Genomic DNA, 14,759 nt, shown 5'->3' on the forward strand with positions numbered 1-14,759 from the left:
GCTTCTTCATCCCCTTTCTCTTGTCTTGTAAGGGTCTGCACAGAGGAGGCCCCTCGTCCCTCAGAGCTGATGTCTCTCTCTGATGCTGGCTGGGAGTTTTAATGCAGAACTCCCACCAAGGAGCAAAGAGAGCTGGTGTTCAGGAATTCAAACTGGATCTCCTGGGTGTTAAATAAAAGCTTTCCCCCTCCATCACTGGAGAAAGAAGGCATCGGCTGTTTCCAGAAGCTGAGCAATGGCAAGAGACAGCTAATACATTCAGGTATTTTGGACAAACACAGTTGTCTCAATGAAGCTGATATATTCATTATGTTATGTGCTCACTGCACACCTGTGGTGCTCCAGATACAGAGCTCAGATGGGGAGGGGAGTCCCTAGGGGGAGGAGTCCCACTCAGCTAGGAGGCTAGTGGAGAAAGTAACCCCCCGTGCACCGTAACGTGGGGCTAACTCTGCCCTGTGCTGGGAGGTAAGTCATGCCCATTGCTGCTTCCATTTGCAGCAAAGATATCATGGCTCCTGCTTGGCCGGTGCAGGCAGACCCTTCTCCTGGGGTCTGCAAGGCTGCACGTACTGATGGAATTCAGCCACTTCTCCCTTGAGCAGCGGTGCTGTGCCACATTTCCCCCTCTCTGCAGCTAAAGGCCTGAGAAGTGAGGTGGCAATATCAGGCTGACATGCCTGACTCTTTCCATCATTCAAAAAGCTCGAGCTGAGGGAAATTAAACAATGGAGTTAAATATTAGAATAAATAAATAATGCAAGAGAGACAGAGAAGCAATGCTAGGTTTAGGGCTGAGACAGCTCTCATCCCAACAAAAATAGCGAGAAGCCAACATGTAATTGCTCCCCCCTTCCCACCCCAACCCACTGGGAGACCTTTCTGCCTGCAGCTCAGATCTGCTCTCATAGTTTCTCCACCCAGCAAGAATTGCTGAAAGAGAGAAAGAGGCATGTGGGGGCCTGCACTGCAGCTGAATCCAGTTGGGACTCCTCCACCATTCAGTGGAATCCAAGGGATGGGTCCATTCCTGGGTCCATTCCTGCTCCATCTTCTTCAGGCTGGTGGGTGAAAAGCACTAAAAGGTGGGGAGAGGACAGCAGCGCAGGCCAAAGCAAACTGCACAGGGGGCAGTTAAATACATGAGAGCCTGGAGGGTGGATGGATGGAGACACTGAAGCACATGCGGACGAGGCAGGGTGCTCCGGCTACTGGCCTGTGGGGCAGCTGCTGCATCACTGCAGGGCCGCCCCAGCCAGTGGGAGAGCATGGCGGGCTGAGGAGAAGGCTGTGAAATACTGTCCACTAAGCTGCAGGCTCTGTGGTAAAGAAGGTAACTGTTCTGGTAGAAATTTGTGCTTTAATATGTTTTTCTTTGTTTGTTTAAAACAAGTTCCCACTTCCCTGAGGAAGCCCTGTCCGACATTCCCAAGGAAATATAGGGGTAGATTTTTCCTCCTTCATTTGCTTTTCACATTTCTTCCTTCTTTTTTTTTTTTTTTTTTTTTTCTTTAATTCCTTCTTTCCTGCGCTTCTGTTTCTTTCCTTCCTTCCTCTCTCTCTCACTCTCTTGTGCACGTGCTTTTTAAAAAACATTGTCTTTATTTTTTAATTTTGTCTTAGACATTATGACTTTCTCAAGGAGTGCTCCAGTTCTGAACCAGATCCCTTTGCGTGGTCATGCCTGTCAGTCTTTGGTAACATATGGACACTTTGGTGTGCCAGTGAGGAGGGGAAGAAGAGGAGCAGAGGTGGCTGAGTAGGAAAGGAGCAGGAATGTCTCAGTCTGAAGACAGGAGCGCTCACTTGCCATCATCTGAGCAGCACGTAAAGGAAGAAAGTCAATGGGCCACAAAGACAAGGGCCATGCTGGGCTGGAACCCCACTTCCTGGAAGAGCAACCGCTGCCAGCCAAGGAGAGAGAGAGAGAGAGAGAATTAGTAATGGGAAAGATGCAGATCTCATCAAACAAGTCAGTGCACAGCAGCGTCACTGTCTCTCCTCACACCCAAACCATGAAGCACATCCCAGATATAATGAAAGGTCTTTCTACTCCTCCACTTTCAAGGCCTTCCCCAGATTATTTCATTTCCAGGCCCAAAATGCTGAATCTTGGTTGCTTTTGCAATTCATCCTTCCTTTCTTCCTCAGATAATTCAACTTCAGCCATGGAAAAAGTTATCTTTGTGGTTTGGTTAAAGTTTGGCCATCTGAGGACCTTTAACTACATTGGAAATTTGCAAAAAATTAGGGTATTTTGACTATTTAGATGTTTTGTTTTCCCCTTCACCACTGGAATTATGAAAATTGTTGACAGGAACTCTTTCTCAACCATTTTTTTTCTCCTGCTCACCTGGACAGGTTATCGAGGACACAGGCAGGACACAGCAGGACTAAGGCACAAGGCAGGTTGAGTAACCAATGGTTCCTACTCAAAGACTTTATACTTGCATACTGCTCATGCACCTTGCTATGGCTTCAACCTCAGTGAGAAGTTCTCATTTTCTGGAATGCTTTCAGCTACCTGGAGGTGACGCCCCCACACCAGCTCTTTGGCATGGTCTTCAGCATACTGGTGTTTGGCAGCACAGCCCCTACAGTATCCAGTTGTTCCTCTGAGCTTTTGCTGACTCATGACTATAAAGAACAAGTTAAAAGTCTGACAGACCCTCTCCTAACTTCTAGTGATGGAGCTCGTTTTGTCGAGCCCCATAAATACATCAATGTGCACAGCAATTAGGGGAATGTCCCTGGCACACCATTCATATGTGCACTCCCGCTGGCTCATTTTCCTCTGGGGCATTCACATTCTTACCCTTATTCGGTCCAATTGGCTTCCTTGGACAGTCCCCCTTTTTCAGAGTGACATCATCAATGGCAATGTCTCCCTCATAGCTCGTGCCCCGGACGCCTTCGAAGATGATCTGCAATCAGAGCATGGGGCAGAGCCCAGAGTGAAGCTGTGGAGGACCTGCTTTCTTCCCATGCAAGGAGCAAACCAGCTCTTACCAGGTTCCCCTGTGAATGACTTCTCCCTGTTTTTCCAGCACACATAGGATTTGGAGTGCTGAGCCCCACAGAGTAGAGAATCAACCTCTGTGTACTGTCTGCAGTGTAATAAATGAGCATGTAGAGTTCTGCTTTATTAAGTACTTTGCACTAGCAAAACCAACATTGAACAGCACTCGCAAGAGTAACTAAATCCTTATTTATTATTTTATAGTACCCAAAAGCATGCTGGGCATTTTGCCACAGTATCATATTGTACCAGCCTGCATAGCCCCAGATCTCACAAACAACCCTACAGCAGCCAAGCAGCCTGTTGGGCGAAAGCACCTGCAGTAAAACATCTGATAACAAAGCCACACACCTTCCTGGTATTCATAAATAGCCCATCAAGCAGATACATCATGCCTAGTTCACATTTGCAAGCCGCCCTACAGTCCTAAACCAGAAGGGTAGTGGGGGTGGGCTCTTGTAGAACATGCTCTGAGAAGCATCCAGCAATCAAAGTCACTTGTGACCTCTGTGCTTGCACTAAGCTCTTGCCTTGCCTCAGTGACCGTGGGGGTGCAGAGCTCCCACAGCACATGGATGGGGTGGTTGGTATGCAGCTCCTCGGCTGTGGCCCTGACTTACCTGGAAGGGCCCAGGCGGGTTGATGGGCACATGTGCTTGCTGCCACATGTTCCCCCTGTTCCCACTCAGTGACCACACCTGGGTGTCGATGGCCCGCTTGTTCCGCACGCGAACCAGCAGATTCAAGGAGCCTGCAGGAGAGAAATTGGGTGCTGGTGACATGGGGCATGCAGGAAACCCAATCTGCTGGGCTGACCCTTGGCACAGTTCCTTCTCCTGAGTTGACAAACATGTCTCACTGGCAGTATTTCATCTACCTGGGCTCTTCAAAGAAGGATATGTACCCAGATGAAGACAGAGGAAATTAAGAAGCGGCAGCAGTTTGTAACATGGCTGTATGGCCTTGCACAAGAAGTGGGTGGCAGATAGGCTAGTTGCAAGGAACCTAAACAGGTGTCCTGTCCAACCTCTTGCCTGAAGCTGTTTGCAGTTCTAGAGCAAGACAGCATGGCTTTGTCTGGCCAAGTCCAGCACAGACCTTCAGTGATGCCATTGGAGGCTGCTGTTCCCTGTTATATTGTGTAATATTACGGATCCTTCCAGTACTTGAAGGGAGCCTATAAACAGGAGGGGGAATGACTGTTTACATGGGTTGATGGTGAAAGGACAAAGGACAAAGGATGGTTTTAAACTGAGACAAGGGAGATTTAGGTTAGATATTAGGAGGAAGTTTTTCACACAGAGGGTGGTGACACACTGGAACAGGTTGCCCAAGGAGGCTGTGGATGCCCCATTCCTGGAGGCATTCAAGGCCAGGCTGGATGTGGCTCTGGGGAGCCTGGTCTGGTGATTGGTGACCCTGTCAATGGCAGGGGGGTTGAAACTAGATGATCATTGTGGTCCTTTTCAAACCAGGCCATTCTATGATTCTATGAAAAGAGTTTGGGTTTGTGACCTTTGTAATTGCCTTTCAAACAGTTAGTGGTCAAGGGCTGACAGCAGCCTCCTCTTTGCCTGATGGAGCAAGCCCAGCTTCCTCAACCTCTCTTCCCTAACATTTCTGCTCCTGTTCTATCCTGATGACTGTGTGTTGGATCCACACCAGTTGGTCCACATCCCACTTGAACTGAGAGTCCTAGGACACACATTCCCCCCTCCTCTTCCACTGCTGTCACCTGGCATATTTAGTCTACAGTTTTTCCTGATCCTGGCCCTTAGAAATATCACCTGTGTCCTCAGCAGCCACTTGTCCTGGTTACTTACTTGCCCTGAAGCACACAAATGTGCTTTTCTGGTGTTCTGTAGCATTGCCTCTCATGCCTGCTCCCACATTTTCAGAGGGACACAAACACTCTGAATCAGCACTGGCTTTAAGCCCTTTCCATCAAACAATTCCCAAAAGGTTCTGTCTGCCACTAAAACAAAAACAAAGCCAACAAATATGAAAACATTTCCAGTTTTCACTTTGAAAAGTGTCACATCCCCCCTCTACCCACAAATAAAACTGTCAACCTACTGTATCTTTTTAGTAATCCTCCCCAATTGACTTTTTTTTTTTTTTTTCCCTTTTTTATTTCAATAAAAACACATTTTTAAACATTCATTCAGGGCTGAACTGAAACACTTTCTTTTTTTCAATTCAGCTGATGAACCAAAAAATCAATCAGGACTCTAGTCACTCTCTTGCTCATCAGTGTCTCTGATACGCAGACATATTACCCCTGAGAGCAGAGAGGCAGTAACAACCCTTACTTAAATGTCCATAGTCTATCTGCACTTGGGATGCTGCCTTCTTGCCTGGGTATGGCTTTCTGGGAGCAATGAGAGCTCAGGGAAAGTGATAGGAAGAGAGACTTTCTTAGGTACCTCCTTCCTGTACAGTATCCTGAAATCCTTCTTGGCATGTCAGCCCTAGGGGTACTGTATGAAGGACAGGGACCTGGAAGTACTCCTGCTGAGTGCCTTGCTGACAGAGAGCAAGATGCATCACAAGGAGTTCAGAGATGCATAATAAAGATGATGAAATGTTTAGATTCTGAGTGGCTGACTTACAAGAAAAGGTTAAAAGAATGAAGTATGTGTATAATTTAGTGAACTGAGAAAAGACAGGCATGGTTATTGACTGGAAATATTCAGAAGCACTAGCATTAAGGCTGGCTGAGATAAATAGATGAACACCTGACCTAACAGGGAGAGGGCAAGACAGCAGGAAGGGAGGGAGACATCCCACCACCTGGGATGCATTCTGGACAGCCTGCAGAGCTAATACCTCCCTTCAAATTCTTGACACTCAAAAATGAATAAGAGAAGGATGGGAAAACATTTTTCTGTCTGGAAATATTAGGATATCGAATATATCAAACTACTTCCCCAGTGGTTCTGAGTTTCCCTCTTCGAATGAGGAGTAAGGTGACTTTGTTCCTCTTTTGATCAGCTGCCACTGCACAACCTCAGGCAGAAGTAAGCGAGTGGGATCTCCCTCCTGGCAACACGGGTCAGCATGGGAGCCCCTGGCAAAACCAGTTTTGAGCCTCTGGCTTCTTGGTGCCCTCCCTAACCTCAGAAGCAACTTAGGAGGGAAGCCTCACTAGGAAGGATACCTAGTCCTCACTGGAGCCCTTAGCCAAACTGATGGCCCACACAGGATCTACATAACCCCATAGATCAATGTCAACATGAGCGTGTTCAGAGCAGCTAATTACAGCAGTCAGAGCTGGTGAGTTGAGGGACTGAGACTAAATTAAGTACTGATATGGAGCTGCCAGCAAGCAAGGATTAAAGTCAACTGCTGTCCATTCCAGCCTCACTCAGGGATGGCAGCTAGGATCTACTACACCAGAGCCTGGCTGAGCAGCCGGCATTGAGACGAATCAAGCAGCAAATGAACTCTGTTGTGCCGCAGGGTAAGAGAGATGGTGAGATAGAAAGGTACTCATAAAAGCATCCAGAATGCAAGTTAGTGCCTCCAAAGCACTGGCTGTGAATACCTGGCCTGAACCCGAACTGAGCCTAAGCGTGTCCTCGCTGACAGCCTGCTGTCCTTGAAGCATTCAACCTTTTGGCCCCCAAATTCTCCAGCAGAACAATACTGAACACAAGCAGGTGTTTTTCAAGCAGTTTGAAATTGGAAAGGAAGCTTCCTTGTCTGCCCACAACATGCCATGTATCACCATACCTGTCTACACCTGGAAAACCGAGGGTCAAAACAGCCAAGCAACGTGTCCACGACTGCCTTACAAATCAGAGTTGCAAAGGAGGGTCAGATCTGCTCCTCACAACCTGCATGCAATCCCACCTAAGTTACAAAGCCTCTCCAAGGCTGGGAAAGGACCACAAAACCCTCTTTCTCTAGGAACATCATCATTGAGAACGTGCTTCTGGGAGGCACGGCAAAGATGTCAGCTCTTCAAACTAAATATGGATGAAGCTTCAGCTCCATCTGGTTTTGTACTACTATCATGCCCAGTTTCTGGTGTCAGAGTCTGAAGCCAGCTGGCAGTTTTGTTACCTATTTGTTTAGTCAATGCTCTTTCCCCACCTCCTCCATCAGATGTGTCTGGCATTTCCTAATGGCACCTGGTGGCGAGGCACACACAAAGGCAGGCCACGTATCTGCTGCTGAATCTCTCCAGCTGACCAGAGACAGACAAACACAAGAAAAATTCCAGGACACTGACAATCCTATTGTTACCTCTCCCCAAACAAGACAATATTCACATTTCTCTTGCAATCTGTATTATTCCTTCTTCCCAAACAAAAGAGAGAATAAAGGCCAGTGAGGAATCAATTACAGTGGGAGCGAGCCCTGCCTTCTGCTGACTGCCTTTAAGACCAAAGCTGGCATTTCAAGAGTGGCACTCACACAAAAGAGCACCAGCTGGGCTGCCAGATAGAGTAGCCCAAGGGATGCCTTTAAATGTTACCTTCTCACGAGAAGAAAAGGTCTCCTCTCATTTTCCGTGGGATGGAGATTTCACTGTCATGCTGAAAAGCAGAGTGGATCCAGAGGAACCAGCACAGGTGGCACTGGGAGGGAAGCAGGGTCTGCAAGGGTAACACCATGGGCACAGTCCATGTGGGATGGCAGAGCACCCTTCAAGGGCTCTCTGCAGGGCAGCTGGGAGGGGGAAAGAGGAATGGGTACAAGCTACTGTGTGCAGGGGTGGGCACACAGCTCATTCTGGGTGGAAGCCAGGAAGAGAACAGCCAGAAAGCGAAGGGAGGACAAAGCCGAGCACCAGGAGACAGAGTGCTGTGCCAGGCATGGCAGAGCTCTCTGGGCTGCATTGGAAAGGCTGCCACCATTCACAGCTGGGAGTTGGGGTGGCTGCAGGCTCAGGGTGATCCCACCATGGCTCCCCGCTGCCTTCCTGCAGTGTTCCTGCTGTGGGATGGGGGTATCCCAGGGGATCAGCTACCTATGGACGTCTGGCTGGTGCAACGGTTTGGGTTTGGCACCCAGCTGAGGCCAGCCAGAGAGGGGAATCCAGAGCAGAGAGTCCTCAGAGCATCACAGCTGTAAGCAAGATAAATCGAGATGAGAAGAAGCTGATTTGCGGCAGGAAGTGCCCAAGGCAGAGACAACTCAGACCTTATATAGCCTGACAAGAGTCATTTGCAGACCTAATGTCAGGGCTAAAGCCAGGCCAAGGAGAAAAGAGCTCTTATCTTTCTTACAGGGATTTTGAGCACTTCCTTAAGTGTGGTTTAGTGTAACACCACTGATCACAAACTACAAGCCCAAAGCTTAGTGCAGGCAAATCCCAGAAACGAATGAAAGTCCCCAGAAAGAATCTATTACTGCTCATAATCCCCGGAACAAATACCCGTCTCTCCTTCTCCCTCTCTCATTTAAATGGATGCTAATGAAGAGCAGTCAGTATCAGGCTGGTGTTCTCAGTTACAGTGCTGTGGGGAAAAGTTACTGCTCTGAGAGCTGGGAAGCAAAGAGCAGAAAAACAATTGTGGCACTGATTGAGACGGAGAAATAATATCAGCTTGTTACTGAGTCATAATTTTCAAGAATGTCTTGTCTTTGTGCCATGATAGGATATATTTATTCTTCCACAGTACCTAATGATGCTTCATACATTAATATATGTGGAATAAGGCAATTAAAGCCCTTTGGCTGCTTTACTGGCTGCGCAGAAACTTTGCCTCAATGTGTCTTTAACTGATCCCAGCTTGGTGTGCAGGGCCCTCCGTGACTACTCACAGGTTCACTACCCAGACCCCTTCCACTGCTTCAGCAAAACCAAAGCGGGAGAATTCAGAGAGCTCATTAATACCAAGGAAACAGAGTCTTGGTCAGAGTTTGGAAAGCACAGCTATCCCAGCTCTACTTGTAAGGCATTCCCTTTGGCTTCAGAGAGACATTAAGCATGTCACAGGCCTGCTAATTGCTATGGGATTCTCTTTCAGCCGTGCTATGCTGCAGAGACTGATGAAAGGGATCGGGGGAATCAAAGTCTCTAGTTCCCTACTGCGGCTGGGACTTTCTGAGAATAAACAGCAATGTGGTAAGTTTTGCTTGGCAATGTTTCCCCTGTAGCAGACCTGTGAAAATCATTTAAATCTTGCTGCATGGAATTATCTTGGATTTTACTGGGGATTAAAAAAATTAGAAAAAAAATGCATTTTCACCCCTGACTTTTCAAAATACCATCAGATGAGGATGGGTTTGAAGCAATATCCTCTGACACAACAAAGCCAATTGCACAGACCAATCTATGATCCATCACTATGTGACCTGCCTGGCATGTATATGAGTGTTGGGATGGAAGGAATGGGCCAGCATGGAGAAAACTGTGAAGAGGCAAGGTGGACAGATGGCTGGCAACCTGAGGTGACTTGCTGGGGGGAGACCTGGGTCATGTGGGCAGTGGGGTAAATGCAGTGGCACCATCATGCCTTACTTAAGTGATGAGGAATGGAAGTGCTAACGGGAGGGAAGCAGGCTGACTACAGCTACAGCTCCTTCTCTCTAGGACATCCCCACCTGTCTGTGTACATGGAGAGCAGATGGTGATATGGTAGGAGCAGACTTGCAGTGGAGCTATGCTTGAGCTCCTTTGCTCATTTGATCTGTGGTCTAATTAGAGAAAGTGTTGGCATACAGAGATGAACGATACAAATCCATTTTTGATGCTGCGTGTACAAAGTAAAATCCTGCCTCCTCTTTTCAGGGAAAATTCCCTCAGAAGTTCTCTCTGACCAGTGACAGGCTTTCCCACCTATGGACAACAGGATATAGTTTAAGAAATTCAAAACCAAAACAAACAAAAAAACCCACCCACATTCCATAATGTTAAATTAATGCCATCTCAGAAGAACAAAGGCCCGTCAGATATGCAGCCAGAACAGAGCAGAGGGAGAGAACAGTCTGGCATTTAAAAAGACAAGAAGCAGGAGTCCTCAGGCTTTTCGCCAACTCCACATCTGATTCATTATGCCAGCTTGCTTAATCACACCTCCTTCCAGTACTTAAATGTTTTGCAGGGGACAATGTGAACAGGCTATATCCTTCCCCACAGGACAGTTTGGCTACAGCATCAGGCTCAGAGCGTCCTTCCTCTGCCAAGGTTGCCACTGCACCAAGACCCCCGTTGCCTTCAGTCCAGACACTCTGCCACTGGGTTCTCCTGGAGAACTCCTGCCCTCCATAGGCAGAGGAGCACAGGACAGTGCCTACCACTGTCTCAGTTCAACACTGAGCTGGACACAGTGGAGAATGGCAATGCAAGGAGCAGAGCAGAGATAATGTGGAAGTAACTGTTCCCACCAGTTTTAAAGATTCAAGGAGCAGAGTGAAGCACAGTTACCATGAGGTCTGCGTGCTCCTCGTTTACCCTCTGTTTTGTGACATGCCCGGATGCCTCGAGGCAAACATTCTATCTCCTCCCAGCTTTGATAGCTGACCCTTTCATCTTTGCCACCAGAGACAGCTGGGTCCTTTGAGCAGTTTTTGCTCTCAGTTCTCAGACTGAGAACACGCACTGTGCTCTGCTCTCAGACAAGTGGAAACAGAGGTCTGCTTCACACATACTGCCAGGTTTAAAAGAGCACAACAGGCAGGCAGGGTGAGCCTGCCTGCATCTCTTCTGAGGGCAGTCTTTGGAAAGACCTCAGTCAGAGGGGAAGCAGACTTGCAGAGCCCCCTGGATACAAGTGGTGTCAGGAGGAGGCTGACAAAAACCCTGCAGAAGCAGATGTACTTACGCTGTCTCTATCCCTATTAACAGCCTATTTCCCCATCTTCACCCAGCCCCAGGAGCCAAGCATAGGGCAGCTGCACAGCTGCAGGGCTTGGAGCAGATGGGCTGTTTTAGTGCAATGCCGATGCAGGCAAGACAGCAGGAATGAGCAGCTGAGATCATGCATTCTTCCTGTTAAACTGAAGACACTGCTCAAAATCTGGTCTCTGACCTCATCCTCCGCCTGACCCAAAAAGAGGTGAATTAAGATTGGAAAAGACCTCTAAAATCATCTGGTCCAACTGCCAACCCATCCCCACCATGGCCATTGACCATGTCCCTCATTGCCACATCCACCCAGCTCTTGAACACCTCCAGGGACAGTGACTGCACCACCTCCCTGGGCAGCTGTGCCACTGCCTCACCACTCTTTTGGATAGCAAGCTTTTCCTAATATCCAACCTGAATGTTTCAGACCTGGGAACTGGGGAGGATGATGGCCTCTTCACACACAGTAGGGAAGCTGTTAGAGCTTGCTGTGTTCCCAGCTTTGAGATGGGATGGATTGTTACTAGAGACTTCTATACCATTTCCTATTTCATTATGCTTATTCTGAGAAATTTCCAGGGGACTGGCTGAGACAGTAAGACTCCCAGCCAGGATGTGCAAACTCCAGTGGTTCAGGTGCTGGGATGCCTCTCTTTGGGAGAGATAGTCACTCCTAGAAGCAATGGTAATGACTGACACTGGGAATTTTTGAGTTTTCTGGGAAGCATTTCAATACGTGTTGCAAAATCACGTCTTGCTGAAATTCAAACAGAGGCTGGAATGCTTGCACAAGTAGTGCAAGATAGGTGTGTCCCCTGCCCCACAACTATCCTGTCAGAGCACCTGGGGGGGGGGTCTCTGGAGGTACACCAATTTTAATCTCCACTTGCACAATTATGAAACTGCTCCATGAGGAGAACAGAAGAGTGACCTATGAGCGCTAAAGAAAAATCCAAAGAGGCACTTAGAGCTTAAGCATTTCTTCTTAACTGTTTTGTGCCTAGTGATTTCAGGGACTGAATAACTGATGCAGCACCCAGTATCCCAGGAAATGATCAGGTTGCAGTACATCCTGACTGACATTCAACTTTCACAAGGCTGCGCCATAAGCCCGGTCTGAATCCTTTGCTCAGAGCTGAGCAGGAAGGGGGTTGTAGTAGTTGCAGCTTCCCACAGAACAAATAACAGTGACTCAAATTAGGTGAGCAGAAGTAAAAATTGTCTATGGGCATTCAGGGCATCTGTGTCAGCAATCTGTGCTTGCCATCCTTTCCAACAAATTCTGCAGCAGTAACATGGTCAGATCATGATTTGTAAAACAGCAGAAGAGGATTTTTGAAGAAGGCAACATTTCACTAGCTATCTATCTGCAGTAGGAACTTGATTGAGTGGCACACTATTATATAGGAGCAAGAAAAGGTAAGGATCAGTGTTCCAGGACTGAAGATAATAACAGAATGCCTGCATCGATATGAAGACATATTATTCATAGAACAGAAAGGACATATAGCCAACCCATATGTGAATCCTTTTTCTTCCTCTCCATGTCTTCTTCAGCTTTTATAGCAGTCTCCAACCAAGATCTTTGGGTTAAGACAATTCAGTCCCACGACTGCAGTCTGTGCCAAGCATGCTGTGGTGCTGTTTGTGAATCAACATCCAATCAAACCTATAATTTACTGGGTTTCAGGAAGAGTAACTGAAGGGAGTTCTCTGCCTCTTGTTATTCAGAAACTTTGATTAGATAATGTATTGGTCCCATCTGGCTAGAATCCAAAGCTCACTGGAGTCTTCAGAAAGCAATGACTTCTATTGAAGTCATTCTATAGCCTTTGGTTCAGAGCCACTCTATTGAACTTACAGAGTTTGAATGACACTTTACAAATCTATAGTTATCTTGCCAGGTATTTAAAATCCTTGCTCATGATCATGGTATTTGACTAACTTCCAGAAGAACCAAGCAGATACTATTAGAAGAGACAACAGTTTATCCAAGACCCCATACAAGGGCCACAGCAAGCTGCTTGACATCTGCAAAGAACATTAGTTAAATACGCATCAATTGACGGATGAATGAGTAAAGCCAAGAGCCCATCTGAACAAGTGAAAAAAGAAAGGATACATATATATATATATATATATATACACACATATATATATGTATATACATATATATATATATGTATACACACATATAAACGGAATGCATTTTTTCTTTACAAACTTAGCTCTAACAGCAACTTGTTTTCAAAAGCCTAGAGGGAAGTGAATCACACTCATTAGGAAAATCAGCCTTCCCCCAATCAATCCAGTGACGTAAACTGTTGTGTAGAATTATTGCACTGGTCACAGTGGCATGGATTAAATGAACTATGCATTTGTACATCAAGCAAAAGTTCTATCTCCAACATGAGGCAGCTACCTGCAGGACAGCAGCTGTGTAACTGCATGCAGTAGCACTTGAACCAACAGAATACATATATCCACAAGGTTTGGGTGGGAAAAAGGGTGCTAAGATGTTGAATATTACAAAAAGGTCTTCTTCATGGTTCAGATCACTTTGACATTGGCATAGCTGGTACCAGTCAATCAGCATGACCTGACAGCTCTTACTTCTGTCACTTGTCAGAAACAAGATGCAGCTATGGCACCTCTGCAAACATTGGCTCCTATTGTGATCACCCCAGCCTCAGACACACCTTTGTACCAGCTGCATAATTTGAGTTGAAGAACTAAAACAGCAATTTGTTATGTCAGCCCTTCCTGGTCTATGTTTCCTGATCAGGAAGAGGGTGTCAACGGTGACACTATCAGTGTAACTGGGCTGCTTAGAAGCCAATTACTTCTGTATAACATCATGTGAGTTTCTTGGATTTGGGTGCTCTGGCAAGCGATGTGCATGATTAAGGCTCACTGTTTCTACTGACTTAGATGAAAAATCCCTCTTAATCAGTACCAAGCATGGTTCCTCACAGTAGCTTATGATTTCACTGAAAGTCTCCCATTCTGATTATACATAGGCCAGACATAGCTGGTGTGATCAGATAAGGTCTGTGTCAGCACTAAGCTGGAACAATACCACCTTCAGTTCTCCAAGATTTTTACAGATGCTGGACACATACCAGAAAATAAGCCTGTTCTCTGACTTCCAGAAGAGGGACTGGCCAAGGTAAGACTGTGACACCACCAGAGCAGAAAGGAGGCTTGAAGTATAAAACTGTAAGCCAAGAATAGGATCTTCAGCCAGGCTCATCTCCTGTGGCCTAGGACCAGCCAGACTGCTGTACACTTCCAACCTAGGAGATACCCTAGAGAAGAGCTCTCTGCCATCTTCCCCTTATGAGGCAGAATACAGTTATAAGCCCATATGCAGTGATGAATTGTATTAAAAACAAAGCAAAAAAAAGGGTCTGCCAGTGTGATCACATATGGGAAGGAGGCTAAAAAGTAGCTGTTTAGGTACATTCAGAGCCACTGCTTGCATATAGGTATTCCCAGCAAGTTGTTCCCTCACAGCATTCCCTTCTCAGGAAACCTCTGGGAAGAGGAATCTGACAGTGGAAACAGGGATCTGGGGATCTGCTCCCAGCTGAATGCTGAGACTCACAGGGCCAACCTGGCAAGGAGTTGCACTCAACAACAGGTCCCTGTGTGCTGTGGCTAGCTCCTCTTCTGAAGGAGGACATATAGTGAGCAATTCCTGCTTTGATGTATTTGTGTCTGCCGCAGACAAGACTCTTGAATGTCTGCTAGAAACTGTGTTTCTTTCCTACTCCTCCTCCTGATTTTTTTTGTTTGGGTTGGGAGGATTGTAGGCAACATAAACACTTGCTCCAGAGGGGGGTAAAAGAAGAAAAACTGATGACCAAATAACTCCAGAAGAATGGGAATTGCCTCCAGGGAGCTCCCCTTCACCCTGCTCTCTCATCAGCTGAGAGA

The 14,759-nt window shown here is 46.8% G+C and overlaps 1 protein-coding gene across 1 annotated transcript in view; it reads right to left on the bottom strand.

Annotated features, from left to right (window-relative positions):
* Nucleotides 1-1,812: 1,812 nt before the first annotated feature.
* The window catches only part of MDGA1 (MAM domain containing glycosylphosphatidylinositol anchor 1), a 114,727-nt gene continuing 101,780 nt past the window's right edge, over nt 1,813-14,759 (bottom strand). The window contains exons 15-17 of the mRNA XM_042874835.1: nt 3,640-3,770; nt 2,816-2,924; nt 1,813-1,904 (exon numbers count right to left, since the gene is read on the bottom strand). Of these exons, the coding sequence (XP_042730769.1) occupies nt 1,813-1,904; nt 2,816-2,924; nt 3,640-3,770 (332 nt within the window). The remainder of the gene's footprint in view (nt 1,905-2,815; nt 2,925-3,639; nt 3,771-14,759) is intronic.

This window comes from Lagopus leucura, unplaced genomic scaffold (genome assembly GCF_019238085.1).
Source record: "Lagopus leucura isolate 7727_CA_CO unplaced genomic scaffold, USGS_WTPT01 Super-Scaffold_73, whole genome shotgun sequence".
NCBI classification, from domain to species: domain Eukaryota; kingdom Metazoa; phylum Chordata; class Aves; order Galliformes; family Phasianidae; genus Lagopus; species Lagopus leucura.